This window comes from Pseudophryne corroboree, chromosome 6 (genome assembly GCF_028390025.1).
Source record: "Pseudophryne corroboree isolate aPseCor3 chromosome 6, aPseCor3.hap2, whole genome shotgun sequence".
NCBI classification, from domain to species: domain Eukaryota; kingdom Metazoa; phylum Chordata; class Amphibia; order Anura; family Myobatrachidae; genus Pseudophryne; species Pseudophryne corroboree.
In genome coordinates this window covers 301,715,135-301,731,449 of record NC_086449.1, presented here as the reverse complement: position 1 = coordinate 301,731,449, position 16,315 = coordinate 301,715,135, and the positions used below count along the sequence as shown (strand labels likewise).

The 16,315-nt window shown below is 45.4% G+C and overlaps 1 protein-coding gene across 2 annotated transcripts in view; it reads left to right on the top strand.

Moving 5' to 3' along the window:
• MYO1E (myosin IE) overlaps positions 1–14,738 on the top strand; it is a 347,330-nt gene extending 332,592 nt beyond the window's left edge. For both annotated transcript variants that reach the window (XM_063926190.1, XM_063926191.1), the window contains 2 exons: positions 613–782; positions 13,558–14,738. In XM_063926190.1, coding sequence (XP_063782260.1) covers positions 613–782; positions 13,558–13,634 — 247 coding nt within the window. In that variant the 3' untranslated portion in view covers positions 13,635–14,738. The remainder of the gene's footprint in view (positions 1–612; positions 783–13,557) is intronic.
• Positions 14,739–16,315: the final 1,577 nt, after the last annotated feature.

Below are 16,315 nucleotides of genomic sequence, written 5' to 3'. Positions count from 1 at the left end.
CCAAGTCTAAGCATAGAATGCATTTATGTTTCATATACACCTTATACACACAGCCTGATGGTCATTTTAGCCAATATTTTTAATAACTTTGTGCCTTAAACAAAGCGTGTGTACATTCACACAATTCATTTGTTTCATATACTCCTTATACACACAGGCTGAAGGTCATTTAATACAATATTTTTAATAACTTTTTGTATTAAACAAAGTTTGTGTACTTTAAGCCATCAGAAAACAAAGGTTTCACTATCTCACTCTCGCTCAAAAAATTCCATGTTTCGGAATATTCCGTATTTCGGAATATTTGGATATGGGATACTCAACCTGTACTAAAAAAATACATATTTAAATGCAAACTATTCTATTGACATGCAGAATGAGCAGCGTCCAACCCTTCAACCTGTGATGCCTTAGACTCTGGATTCTGCACAGCGACAAATTACAGCCTTTTAGAAACGTCTGATACCTGTAAAACAGCCCCATCTCCTGGCCATCTTTGTACTGTATTTTATCTGCAATTATTAGATAGTGGAGCTCATAGCAGGCAGCAAATCCCACAATGCTTTGCTGTATGTTTTCTCATTGCTTTTCTTTTTTATTTCATTCTTACAGTGTACGTCGGCAGACAACAAACCGACCGAGTCCAGGAGGTGGAAGACCTAAACCTCAGCCAAAACCCAAACCCCACGTGCCGCAGTGTAAGGCCCTGTATGCGTATGATGCACAAGACACAGATGAGCTCAGCTTTAATGCTAATGACATCATAGAGATTATCAAAGAAGGTAATAATTTGTTGCACACAATCACACTCTGGGGAAGATTTATTAAATCTTGGCGAGAGAGTTGAGAAATATAAAGTACCAACCAATCAGCCTCAGCCTGTCATTATTCAAACTTAGGGCCAGATGCATCATCGCTTGGAAAGTGATAAAATGGAGAGTGAAAACGTACCAGCCAATCAGCTCATAACTGCCATTTTTTAAACACAGCCTGTGACATGGCAGTTAGGAGCTGATTGGCTGATACTTTTTCACTCTCCATTTTATCACTTTCCAAGCCATGATGCATCTAGCCTGTAAATGTTACTTTATCTCCCCTTTATCTCTCTCCAAGGTTTAATACATCTCCCCTTTCTGTCTGCTAGATATTGTGAGCCCTATGTCATATTCAGAATTTCTCTCTGACTATGCAGCAGTATAATTTTGTGTAATTAAACACTAAATATAACGGAAGTAATTAATTTATTCAATGAGTCAAGGATTCTCTACAGGACTTTATCTACCAGGTTTCGGGCAGCATCTGTTATAGTACAGCAAAAAAATGGGTTTACATTACATTTGCTTTAACACTTCTTTTAGTTTCTACCGGCCCACAATATACATTATGGAGTTCTTTTAGAGTTGGAAATATATATCGGTTTTATTTGCATTATTTGTATGAAATGTGCATTTCTGCAATACGCATGTATACCAAAAATGTGTACACACACATATGTATGCAAATATTGTTGCATCGTACACTTGGGATTCCTGGACAGGCATGATGTAGGAAGGAGAGCGGTGTTGGGAAGAGTCATTATGTATAAACTGAGTATTGTAAGAGGGTGTTCATAATATACACTGATGATGATGATTGGCATCCACTTCTGATTGGCTTGTTGCGACTGGACCTCTTCCACACAAGCCATTAGTGTGCTGCTGTATGTGAAGTGGGGGAAGGGGAAGACCAATGCTCCTATTTAACTGAAATAAATGTTTTCTGTTTTTTTTTGTGTTTGTATTACGCTTTTTCCATGAATTGCTACATGGTAAAAGCAACTTTTGAATTTAGTAATTACATTGTCCAGACACTATTCTTTCTTATGTGTATGACCGCTCATTACAGTTTAATATTGTGTATAAATTTGCCATGTGACTTTGGGGGTGATTGAGAGGTGGACGCAAGTAAAACAGGGCAAAAGTAACCTATGTATCTGCAGCGGGGTACACTGATTTCCACAGGAAATACATTGGGGTGTAGAGATGGATCTTGATCCAGAGGCACCAACAGGCTAAAGCTTTAGACTGTCCCAGGATGCATTGCGGGGCCTCCTCTATAACCCCGCCTCCAGGCACTGTGAGCTCAGTTTTAGAGTTGGTGCCTGCATAAGCAGGTCACTTTAACAGGGGGGCTGCAGTAGGCAGCCCTGAAAAAGCTTTTTAGAAGACTTCAAGGGCTGCAGCACTTAATATGCCAGTGTGACATACTGTGCTGCGGCTTCATTACCTCCCCAGCAGCGTCGCATACTCCCACTGGCTCGGTTCCCGGGTACTTGCAGCGGAGGCGGTCCGATTCCTAGGCACACCACCGGAGGCGCTCTCCTGGATCGGGTGGCTGCTACTAAGGGTGGAGGTAAGAGGGTCCCCCAGGCGGGACCCGCCATTAAATTGCGTGCCGGTCGCAGTCTAAGGAGACGGACCGCAACGCTGGCGTGGACACTGTGGCCCTGCAGGGACCTCACTATATCCACCAGGGCTTGGGAGCACAGGTCAGATAGCAAAATATCCGTTTTAATAAGGCTCCATAGTAACCGGTGGTGAGGACCAGCATAGGGGATAAGGCGCTTGACCTGTAGTCCCTCCCCCAGCTCCGGGCGCCATCTACTGCTGGTGTTCCCGTCCTGGAGCTACCTCACACTCTCCCTCACTCCCTGACTGAGACGCTGGGCGCCATCTTTTCTGAATAGCTGTGACTGGTCTCCGGGACTGCAGGGCAAGGTCTCCTCTGTAAATCCGCCTGTACATCAGCACTGTGATTTTTACAAACACTTAAGTATTGTACATGTCAATAATAAGACCGCGTTAGTTAAGAACAAGTGGTGGTCTTCAGTATGCCGACTGTCGGGATCTCGGCGCACAGTATACCGGCGCCGGAATCCCGACAGCCGATATCCCGACACTTTATCTCCCTCGTGGGGGTCCACGACCCCCCTGGAGGGAGAATAAAATAGCGTGGCCCGCAAGGGGCTCATTTGCGCTCGCCACGCTGTCGGTATGCCGGCGGTCGGGACTCCCGGCGCCGGTATGCTGTTCGCCGGGAGCCCGGCTGCCGGCATACCATACTACACCCAAGAACAAGTGTACCTGTGCCAGAATATACTGTACGAGTATTCTGATATATACATCCGGTCTCATTGTTTTATATATACACTGCTCAAAAAAATAAAGGGAACACTAAAATAACACATCCTAGATCGGAATAAATGAAATATTCTTATTAAATACTTTGTTCTTTACATAGTTGAATGTGCTGACAACAAAATCACACAAAAATTATCAATGGAAATCAAATTTATTAACCCATGGAGGTCTGGATTTGGAGTCGCACTCAAAATGAAAGTGGAAAAACACACTACAGCAGGCCTGGCCAACCTGTGGCTCTCCAGCTGTTGTAAAACTACAAGTCCCATCATGCTTTGCTACAGTTTTGCTATTAGGGAAGGCTAAAACTGTGGCAGGGCATGCTGGGATGTGTAGTTTCACAACATCTGGAGAGCCACAGGTTGGCCAGGCCTGCACTACAGGCTGATCCAACTTTGATGTAATGTCCTTAAAACAAGTCAGAATGAGGCTCAGTAGTGTGTGTGGCCTCCACGTGCCTGAATGACCTCCCTACAACCCCCACAAGTGGCTCAGGTAGTGCAGCTCATCCAGGATGGCACATCAATGCGAGCTGTGGCAAGAAGGTTTGCTGTGTCTGTCAGCGTAGTGTCCAGAGCATGGAGGCGCTACCAGGAGACAGGCCAGTACATCAGGAGACGTGGAGGAGGCCGTAGGAGGGCAACAACCCAGCAGCAGGACCGCTACCTCCGCCTTTGTGCAAGGAGGAACAGGAGGAGCACTGCTAGAGCCATGCAAAATGACCTCCAGCAAGCCACAAATGTGCATGTGTCTACTGAAACGATCAGAAACAGACTCCATGAGGGTGGTATGAGGGCCCGACGTCCACAGGTGGGGGTTGTGCTTACAGCCCAACTCCGTGCAGGGCGTTTGGCATTTGCCAGAGAACACCAAGATTGGCAAATTCGCCACTGTCGCCCTGTGCTCTTCACAGATGAAAGCAGGTTCTCACTGAGCACATGTGACAGACGTGACAGAGTCTGGAGACGCCAAGGAGAACGTTCTGCTGCCTGCAACATCCTCCAGCATGACCGGTTTGGCAGTGGGTCAGTAATGGTGTGGGGTGGCATTTCTTTGGGGGGTCACACAGCCCTCCATGTGCTCGCCAGAGGTAGCCTGACTGCCTTTAGGTACAGAGATGAGATCCTCAGACCCCTTGTGAGACCATATGCTGGTGCAGTTGGCCCTGGGTTCCTCCTAATGCAAGACAATGCTAGACCTCATGTGGCTGGAGTGTGTCAGCAGTTCCTGCAAGATGAAGGCATTGATGCTATAGACTGGCCCGCCCGTTCCCCAGACCTGAATCCAATTGAGCACATCTGGGACATCATGTCTCGCTCCATCCACCAACGCCACATTGCACCACAGACTGTCTAGGAGTTGGCGGATGCTTTAGTCCAGGTCTGGGAGGAGATTCCTCAGGAGACCATCCGCCACCTCATCAGGAGCATGCCCAGGAGTTGTAGGGAGGTCATACAGGCACGTGGAGGCCACACACACTACTGAGCCTCATTTTGACTTGTTTTAAGGACATTACATCAAAGTTGGATCAGCCTGTAGTGTGTTTTTCCACTTTAATTTTGAGGGTGACTCCAAATCCAGACCTCCATGGGTTAATAAATTTGATTTCCATTGATAATTTTTGTGTGATTTTGTTGTCAGCACATTCAACTATGTAAAGAACAAAGTATTTAATAAGAATATTTCATTCATTCAGATCTAGGATGTGTTATTTTAGTGTTCCCTTTATTTTTTGAGCAGTATATATATATATATATATATATATATATATATATATATATATATATATATACAGGTTGAGTCTCCCTTATCCAAAATGCTTGGGACCAGAGGCATTTTGGATATGGGATTTTTCCGTATTTTGGAATAATTGTATACCATAATGAGATATCATGGTGATGGGACCTAAATCTAAGCACAGAATGCATTTATGTTACATATACACCTTATACACACAGCCTGAAGGTAATTTTAGCCAATATTTTTTATAACTTTGTGCATTAAACAAAGTGTGTCTACATTCACACAATTCATTTATGTTTCATATACACCTTATACACACAGCCTGAAGGTCATTTAATACAATATTTTTAATAACTTTGTGTATTAAACAAAGTTTGTATACATTGAGCCATCAAAAACCAAAGGTTTCACTATCTCACTCTCCCTCCAAAAAGTCCGTATTTCGGAATATTCCGTATTTCGGAATATTTGGATATGGGATACTCAACCTGTGTGTGTGTGTGTGTGTGTGTATATATATATATATATATATATATATATATATATATATATATATATATATATATATATACTAGTCCAGTGTAGTTTTATTGTCTTACTAAAATAATTATCTGCATTGTCACTGTGATTGTGTGTGCCTGTACCTGCTGAGTGGATTTCACTTTCAGTGTATCCCAGTTATATCTATCACTGTATTCCGTGCCCTAGGACTAGGTGCGTCAGGGTCTCGTATATAGTGCTACACAGTATTTACTGTTAAGTGTATTCTACTGTGTACTCAGTCACCTCATACCGGATTTATTCGCTGGTGTGTACTGTGTACGCAGTCACATAGTACCAGATTTAGATGCTGGTGTTGTGTACTGTGTGCGCTGTCACATACTAGGGGATTTATTCGCAGGTATAGTACTCTGGCTGTATCGTACTCATACGTTCTGCAGTTGCATTCACTAAAATGTCTAACACAAAGTGCGGGAAATCCACTGACTCTCTGTATCATGCGCCAGGGATATTCCTGAGGGGGAAGCTTTGAATGATGGTCTGTGTAATATGTGCCATACATCTCCCAGTCAGTCCGCAGCTCCTGTAACCAATCAGGAACCAACTTGGGCAGCGTTCTCAACTATGCTCAAAATGCTTGTGACACGACTTACGCTCCCTATGGGACCTCCTCTGCCATTGCAGCAACATATTGTCCCTGTGGTAAATCCGCCCTGGGCGGATACTCTGTCTACCCAGATACAACAATTGAATCAATCCTTGGTTATACAAAAGCATACCCCACGTCCCCCAGGGTTCAAGGGGTCATCTAAGCGGGCCGCTTCCTCCTCACAATCCACTAATATATCAGATGATACTTCTGATGAGGATGGGGAGTATACTGATCCGTCAGACACTGACACAGTTGCTTCTGACGAGGAACCTACAACTCAGGTTGATGTCCCTGACCTAGTGAAGGCTATTAAGCTTATTCTACAAATCGAGATGATGTAGATCCCACTACTGCATATAAGAAACCCGATAAGTTTAAACGTCAGAAGGTAGCTAAAGTGGTCTTACCGCATTCTGACCATTTAGTAGACATACGTCAGGAACCCTGGTCTTCTCCAGGAAAGAAATTCTCCCTGTCTAAAAAGATGCTATCTCGTTATCCTCTCCCTGCTGAGTTGTGTAACAAGTGAGAAAATTCACCACCAGTGGATTCCCATGCCACCCGTCTTTTGGTGTCATCTACTCTACCTGTCGCCACTGTCGCCTCACCTACAGATAAGCGTGTGAAAGGGTGCCTGAAATCTATTTACTCCCTTACAGGTGCTGTACTTAGACCCACTATAGCAGCCTCCTGGGCCGCAAAAGGAATTGAAGCATGGGTTCAGGCAATAGAGGAGTTGCTGCCTCAGGATATATCTGACACTGCCGGACAATATCTGTCTCATATTACCACCGCCTCCCATTATATTCAGGAGGCGTCCTCTGAAGCAGAAGTAATAGTGGCCAAGGCTTCGACTACGTCCATCCTGGCTCGCCGAATTCTATGGTTGAGGTCACGGAAGGTGGACCTGGACTCCAAAAAGACATTGGAGGTACTCCCTTTTTAAGGGACACATCCTCTTTGTGGAAAATCTGAATAAGATTGTGACTGACTTAGTGACTGCTAAGACTGCTTTTCTCCCGAATACTAACTTCTGCACAGAAGGCAAAGAGTACCACTTTTCGTTCCTTTCAACCTCAAGGGAAAGCAAAAGTCAGGCATAGCTGTGACAAGCTCGTGCTCCCAAAACCACTAAGCCCTAAGCATAACAATCCTGGGCTCCGCGTCAGCCTGCTTCCAAACAAGACAAGCCTGCTGCATGACGGGGCGGGCCTCCCCCTGGGGGATCCCAGGGTGGGAAGCCAACTTCTACAGTTCACCCAGGTCTGGTTAAAGTCCACTTCAGACCCAAGGGTGCGAGAAGTTGTCTCTCACGGGTACGCAGTCTCTTTCAAGAGACATCCCCCTCGCCAGTTCTACATGATGGTTATTCCTTCAGATCCGTAGAAGGCGCAAGCTCTACAACTGGTTGTGCGTTCCCTCATGGTAGTGCCGGTACCTCTGTCCCAGAGAGGCAGAGGATACTACTCGATCCTGTTTCTAGTCCCAAAACCCAGTGGGTCTTTCTGGCCTATACTCAACCTGAAATCACTGAACAAATTTGTGAGTGTCCAAGTTTTGCATGGAAACACTGCGCTCAATTGTACTGGCCATGGAACCTGGAGACTACATGGTCTCCCTGGATATACAAGATGCCTATCTGCATATACCTATTGCCATATCGCATCAGCAATATCCGCGGTTTGCTATTGGCAACAGGGACGTGCGGTGAGCTAAATGACTCAGGAGGCACTGGCTAGCACAAGAGCCAGATTTACACACAATATATGAGCCAAACGGTACATCTGGGCATCCAGAGATGCAGCAGTATAAACTCCTGGAAATTTGGTGAGTTTTGATGAGAGATGTGCGGAAAAGATCCACAGGTGAGGCACTGCCTCACCTGCCATACACTTTTTACTCCACAGTTTTGGCTATACAAATGATTAGAATAACACAAAGAAGATATTTCTAACATATTCTTTGTATTTTTTATATACTTTATACAGTAATCAAACGATAGTATGGCAGGAAAGGCTCTGCCTCACCCCACCGCACGTCACTGATTGGCAACCTTCACTATCAGTTCCAGGCTCTGCCGTTTGGACTGGCCACAGCCCCTCGGATCTTCACCAAGGTTATGGCCGTATGACAGCTCATCTCCGTCGTCAGGGAATCAGGATCCTGCCATATCTGGACGACTTGCTGATCCTGGCAAACTCCCAAGATGTCCTCCTCAGTCATCTGCAACTGACGGTACCCTTCCTACAAGCCCACGGGTGGCTCGTCAACTGGAAGAAGTCCTCGCTGGTCCCTGCTCGAAGCATGGTGCACCTGGGGACACTGCTGGACACACACAGCCAAAGACTGTTTCTGTCTCCAGAGAAAGTCCTGAAACTTCAGGACAGGATCAGATACTTCCTCTCTCGCCCAAGAGTGTCAATACACTCGGCGATGCAAATGCAAGTACTAGGCCTCATGGTGTCGGCTTTCGACATGGTAGAGTACGCTCAATTTCATTCCCGCCCTCTATGGAGGTTAATTCTTTTTAAGTGGGATGGCCTGCCTCATCGGATCAGGTCTCAAATGATATCTTTGACTCCGGAGGTTCGTCTGTCACTAAGCTGGTGGCTACAGGACCAGCAATTGAGCAAGGGCCGTCCCTTCTGGATCTCCATCTGGGTCCTACTGACTACGGACGCCAGTCTGCGGGGTTGGGGCGCGGTGCTGGAGCAACACTCTCTCCAGGGTTGGTGGACAAAGGAGAAATCTCTCCTCCTGATAAACATTCTGGAATTGCAGGCAGTGTTCAATGCTTTGACTCTTGCCCTGCCTTTGATACAGAACAGGCCTGTTCAAGTACAATCAGACAACGCCACCACGGTGGCGTACATAAACCGTCAAGGTGGCACTCGAAGCCGCATGGCAATGATGGAAGTGTAAAAAATTCTTTGTTGGGCGGAACGCCATCTGCCAGCAATTTCGGCAGTGTTCATTCTGGGAGTCCTCAACTGGAAAGCGGATATCCAGTCATCAGGACATGCATGCGAGAGTGGAGTCTTCATCAGGAAGTCTTTCAACTCCTACTGGACAAGTGGGTTCTTCCAGATGTAGTCCTGATGGCGTCTCGACACAATCACAAAGTTCCGGTCTTCGGATCGAGAACAAGGAATCTTCTAGCAGCATTCGTGGACGCACTGGCATTTCCATGGAACTTTCGGCTGCCCACGTGTTCCCTATAGTGCCACTTCTGCCCAGGATACTGCGGAAGTTCAAGCAAGAAGGAGGAATACTACTTCTAGTCGCTCCAGTGTGGCCCAAATGGTATTGGTTCTCAGACCTGCAGGGTCTGTTGATAGAGCGTCCTCTTCTACTTCCTCAATGCCCAGACCTCCTCGTTCAGGGCCCTTGTGTCTATGCGGACCTGGCCAGACTGGCTTTGACGGCGTGGCTCTTGACGCTTCACTCCTGAGAGCCAAAGGATTCTCCGAGGCAGTTATCCAAACTATGCTAAATGCCCGCAAGCTGGCCTCTGCACGGATTTATTATAGGGTCTGGAATTCTTACTTCACCTGTTGTGCTGCTAAGAATTACGATGCTTACAAGTTTAGTACTTCCAGACTTCTGGATTTTCTACAACAAGGCCTGGATTTAGGACTTTGTCTGGCCTCCCTAAAGGTTCACATCTGCCTTGTCGGTGTGGTTTCAGAGAAAAATTGCGTCTATACCTGACATTCATACATACACTCAGGGCGTACTGCGGATTCAGCCTCCCTATGTCCCTCCTGTGGCTCCATGGGATTTGTCTGTTGCCCTGAATGCGCTGCAAGAGTCTCCATTTGAACCTCTTGAGTCAGTGGACCTTAAATGGCTTACGGCTAAGGTCCTTTTCTTATTGGCTATTGCCTCTGCTAGGAGGGTATCGGACTTGGGTGCTTTGTCCTGTCGTCCACCCTTTTGAGATTTCATTGTGACCGAGCAGTTCTTCGAACTCACCCTGGTTATTTACCTAAGGTGGTGTCATCGTTTCACCTAAACCAAGAGATTGTGGTTCAGGCCTTCATCTCTTCTGACTTGTCCTCCAAAGAGCGGTCTTTGGATGTGGTAAGGGCTCTCCGTATATACTTGGAGAGAACTACCTCTATTAGGAGGTCAGATGCCCTTTTTGTACTATTTGGTTTTCACAAATGTGGCTGGCCTGCATATAAGCAAACCTTGAACAGGTGGATTAGAATGGTGATTGCACAAGCTTATGCGCAGGCTGGGGTCCCAGCTCCAGCTGCTAATAAGTCCCATTCTACTCGGTCTGTTGGACCTTCTTGGACGGCCCACCGTGGCGCGTCCGCAGAACAATTGTGCAAAGCGGCTACATGGTCCTCAGTAAACACGTTCATTAGGTTCTATGCCTTTGATACTTCCGCCACCCAGGATGTTTCCTTTGGACGCTGGGTTCTCATAACCGCTAAGGTGCGTCCCCTCCCTTGAGGAACTGCTTAGGACATATTCCTTTGGAATACAGTATACCCCGCTGCAGAAAAGGAGATTTATGGTAGACTTACCATAGTTAAATCTCTTTCTGCGAGGTACACTGGGTTCCACAGGGCGCCCACCCTGACACACTTAGCTTCTGTGGGTTTGTATGGCATTAGCTGCTAGTCCCTTCTCCTGTCGTGAGAACGTGTTTCTATGTGACTAACATCTGATTTCTCTTTTACCTGCTTCTGCATTGGACTGGTTAACAAAACTGAGCTCACAGTGCCTGGAGGTGGGGTTATAGAGGAGGCCCCGCAATGCTGGGACAGTCTAAAGCTTTAGCCTGTTGGTGCCTCTGGATCAAGATCCATCTCTACACCCCAATGTATTCCCTGTGGAATCCAGTGTACCTCGCAGAAAGAGTTTTAACTATGGTAAGTCTACCATAAATCTCCTTTTTTTCTTCCGCACCTGTGTCCGAGATGTTCTGAGCATGGTTACCACTGGGAAACGCAGAACGGAATAACATGGAGATCCATGAGATTTTTGAGCACGTTCCTGGGCAGTGACTTGTGGGGTGGTATTCTGTGGCGTGCGGGTCAGTGTCATGGACTGCGGCGAAAGATGCAGTTCGACTGCATCAGCAGCTGTGTATTGACAAACATTCTCAGTAACCATAAGGTTGCACTAATGTCTGATGGTGCAGCCGGTGTCCGATCAATGGTGCACCTTTGTGCACACATCGGCGGATTTGCACCGCTACCAGTGGGCATTTCAATATTATGCCCTTTGGCTAAGGCATTACCATACAGATGCTTGGTGCTCCCTACCAGTTTTTTATGCATGTATTTATTTTGTCTAATTGGTCCCTGTTTTAGTTATGGCATGCTTTCTATTTTCCAAATCACCGTAATAGAATATTTAACTACCGAACACTAATTAACAACTAGTGGCCTCTAATTAACTACCACAAATTAATACCACATTGACCAAAAGTGCACCTACATTGTCATTTAAGACTAGGAATCGCAGCGATCACATGGTGCTAACAGCACTAAGTCCCCATCTCCAAGACCAGCACTATATCTAAGGCCCACTCCATCCTCCTGCACTGCAGTCCTCATCTCCAGGATCTGCACTACCTTTAAAGGTGCATACACGCTGTGCGATACGCTCCATGAGTGATATTGGCCCTCATTCCGAGTTGTTCGCTCGCTAGCTGCTTTTAGCAGCATTGCACGCGCTAAGCCGCCGCCCCCTGGGAGTGTATCTTAGTATAGCAGAATTGCGAACGAAAGATTAGCAGAATTGCAAATAGAAATTTCTTAGCAGTTTCTGAGTAGCTCGAGACTTACTCCTACACTGCGATCAGTTCAGTCAGTTTCGTTCCTGGTTTGACGTCACAAACACACCCAGCATTCACCCAGACACTCCCCCGTTTCTCCAGCCACTCCCGCGTTTTTCCCAGAAACGCCAGCGTTTTTTCGCACACTCCCAGAAAACGGCCAGTTTCCGCCCAGAAACACCCACTTCCTGTCAATCACACTCCGATCACCAGAATGATGAAAAATCCTCGTTATGCCGTGAGTAAAATACCTAACTTTTGTGTAAAATAACTAACCGCATGCGCTCTGCGAACCTTGCGCATGCGCAGTAAGCGACTAATCGCAATATAGCGAAAATCGGCAACGAGCGAACAACTCGGAATGACCCCCATAGTACACATTGAGCAATACCACAAACGATACATGCTGTTTTGGCCGACATAGCCAAAATTGAGCTGCATGCATAGAGGAGGTTGTTAACGACCACCAGGAACGCGCATCGGCCATCGTTTGCAGCATACACACTCTGAGATATTTTAGTCAATATTGCTCAGAAGGGGGAAAATTAGCAATATTAACTAATATGCACCTTAAAGCTCTCTCCCTCCTTTTGCACTAACCTGCAGCCACAAAATGCTGACACATCAGCTCTAATCTAATGTACTCTTATGCTGTCAGCTGCCTGTTGCCCATCAATTACCTTTTATATGGTACTTCCAGTGACCTTAAAGGTGTACATTTAAATTCTGTTTTTATGATATACCTCTACAAATTCGAAGTGTACCTAATTTTGAAGAATGGTACTGTAATAATCGTGACTGCCCATCCAAAACTATTGGGAGTTAAACATAGAGACCGTGTATACTGAATATACAAGAATACAGTGCCTCTCTTTCCCAATCTGATTGGCTTCCAGTAGTGAATGCTGGCCCTCATTCCGAGTTGTTCGCTCGGTAATTTTCTTCGCATCGCAGCGATTTTCCGCTAATTGCGCATGCGCAATGTTCGCACTGCGACAAGTAAATTTGCTAAGAAGTTTGGTATTTTACTCACGGTATTACAAGGTTTTTTCTTCGTTCTGGTGATCGGAGTGTGATTGACGGGAAGTGGGTGTTTCTGGGCGGAAACTGGCCGTTTTATGGGTGTGTGTGAAAAAACGCTGCCGTTTCTGGGAAAAACGCGGGAGTGGCTGGAGAAACGGGGGAGTGTCTGGGCGAACGCTGGGTGTGTTTGTGACGTCAAACTAGGAACGACAAGCACTGAACTGATCGCACTGGAAGAGTAAGTCTCGAGCTACTCAGAAACTGGACAGAAAAATCTTTTCGCAATATTGCGAATACTTCGTTCGCAATTCTGCTAAGCTAAGATACACTCCCAGAGGGCGGCGGCTTAGCGTGTGTAATGCTGCGAAAAGCGGCTAGCGAGCGAAGAACTCGGAATGAGGGCCGCTGTCATTTTCTGTCTCTAGATTGGCTAGCTAGCTATATTCTTTGCTTTTGCTCGCATCTTCTGTTTGCAAATAGTCTCTGTTCTTGTTTAGAATCAAGAAAAAAAGTTCATGCTTATCTGGAGCTCCATACCTAAGAAGATTTTTAGGTATAAAGCGCCTAAATATGGCAATACCCAAGTAATCTATATACATGATCTAATATCTATATGTATTTGCATGTCTTTTACTAATGCACAACTTTCTTGCCACTTGCAGACACCTCCGGGTGGTGGACCGGCCGACTACGAGGCAAACAAGGACTCTTCCCTAATAATTATGTCACCAAGATCTAAGATTGGTAGCAGAACTGAGACTGGACTTTTTCTTTTTTTTTTTTTTTCTTTTAACTCTTATCTATTTACCGCCTTCCAGAAACTTGTCACTGTCACATGGGGAAAAGGGCCGCACATTTACTTGAGAAGCCCAAACCAAATGACACCTCAGTGGCAGCTGAGCGCTGCAGAATACGGACACCAAAGCACTGAACTGGAAGCTATTTATTGCGTTTAATCCTATATTTGGACTAATTGCTGCCTGATGGACCATGATGCATTGCTGAGCAGTGTGTTGCAAACCTTTCCAGTAGCATGAGGGTTAAACAGAGTGAAGGGTTTGCCATAGCAAGTGCCTTTTTTGTGTTTACTGATGTTAAGTTATAAGAAGATGAGTAATATGCACAGTTCCTCTCTCCATGTGCATATGGATGAAGGAAACGGTTTCATATGCTGCTAACACCTCACTGACCAATGGAGGAAATTTATTACCGATTGAAGTGGGATACAGTAAGAATGTATGTGTTAATTATCAATAACTGACCAACTCCAAAGGCACTGTGTATTGGATAATATGTGTATGCGCTGCACGGTTGCATAGTCTTATATTGGAATATGGCTGGTCCATGTCAATTCTTGGTATAGAATGTTGTTACCTGTCACAGGAAGCATCTCATTCTTTTAAGCTGTAAATTTCTAAGGCATTTTACATATACTGTATACACACATAGGAATGTGCAAGTATGAGTACACATATTTGTATATATGTACATATATGTGTGTATGTATGTGTGTGTGTATATGTATATATATATATATACACACACACACAATTTCATGTATATGTGTGTATGTGTTTTAAAAACGTATGGATGGATGCCATTGTACTCAAATGTATCTATGGCAATTTTAGGGCTATTGTATCAGGTACTTACAAAATCTGCACTTATCACCATGTTTTTAATGCTTTCTAGCCATTGCTGTTGCTTATACGATGGAAATTCCTTAGGTATTGCATATTTCCTGAATACCGATTAACATAAGCCAGCCCAATCAAAGCAGATTGGCTTTCTGCACCATATAATAGGCTATTTAATAAACATATTTCGGTTTTATCCACATGAATAGTTATGTCTTTTCTGAATACAACTAAGGAGCTGACATATACTGGGTCACATTATTATCCTTGTCTCCAGTGGCGTCTCTATAATAGGTGTAGTGCTCACTGGCCCATGGGTCCAAAGGGGCCCACCCAGCCCACTCTGCACGCACTTTTCCAATACTTCTCTGGGGTCCCATGGCAGCGATGGTGATTCTGAATACTAGGTGGTGCGCAGGTCTCTGGGAAAATTTCACGGTTGACATTTTTTCCAGGTGCTTTGCACAGTAGGGAAAACCGCTGGGAAATGGCCACCTCACCTTTTTCATGGAGACCTGCGCACCAACCAACGCTGCTGGCTAGTGTGGAGGGGGCCCAGATGGAGACTGCACATGGACCCCTCCTCTCTTAATACGACCCTGCTCTTTAATTACTGTTAACAACTAGCTGTTGAGTCCAACTACTAAATGGACAGATCTCAGTGAATATAGCCACCCATATGTATGGTCACAACGGATAACAAGCCTATCGCTGCTACACAGAGCAAAAGGATGTGGCCCATCTCTTTTTGCTGTTTATCTGTCGCAATGTACAATGCTGCATAAAATGCTGACGGTTTTCAAATTCAGATAAGAGTTACAACCCATATTGGATAATTGTTCACATCTAAAGGCCACACTTAGCCCACATAGCCAGAGCAATTTCTCTTCAATCCTCTTATTAGTGATTGCAATGCCACAGAATGAATTCAGTGTATTCACATAGTTTATTAAGCGGTTAGCTCTGTGTTGGAGTAGTATTGTCTCCCTAGCTTGATTACGGAGTCCTATGTTAATTTACAGTTTGGGTTGCATGAACACGCTGATGCTCTGATCTGATAACTGATGCTTCCCCTTAAAATCTATGTACAACTTTGTGGACCATACGCTAACTCTATATGATGCTACCCAGCAAATGTTGTGAAAATGAAGCTTTCATGTTTGCAGGTGAGAAGCCAGACTAATAGGGTATACCAAAGCTATTCAATGGCTGTTTTCACCCAGAGGATAACTGTTCCTTGTTCCCTGACTTTACACTATACTTTCCCACATTTGAGACCTGTCGGGGAGGAAAGGAGTAAGGAGTGCGGCAGCTGGATTATCATCATGGCCAGCTCCCCGCAGTGCTGGTGTGATGCAATTCGTGCAATCGGGGGTGGCGGGGGCTATGACTATGATTTACTGCAAATCACAACATCGAGCCCTGTCCTTACCTCCTTTATTGGTGAAGTAGGAGTCCAGGAGAAACCATCAAAATTTTGGAGTTTACCAGACATTCCAGGAGAGTAGGCAAGTAATTGTTTTTGGCTCTACTGGCCCTATGAGATGTCCTAGTCTTATAATCAATGGGCCAATCACAGACCCTTTGTGATTCCAAGGGTTCAGTGAGTGCAAATAAGTGGAAGAATGTTAAAGATATAAACATTACAGCACATGCTGATGGGGAGGGGTGAAGGTCGCTGGCCGACCGGAGTGGGCAGGAGGGAGTATGTAGGTGAGTTTGAAGAGTATTCTGTAGGGAAATGGTAGCCAGTGCAGGTTCTGTCGTAGAGGAGTGGCAGAAG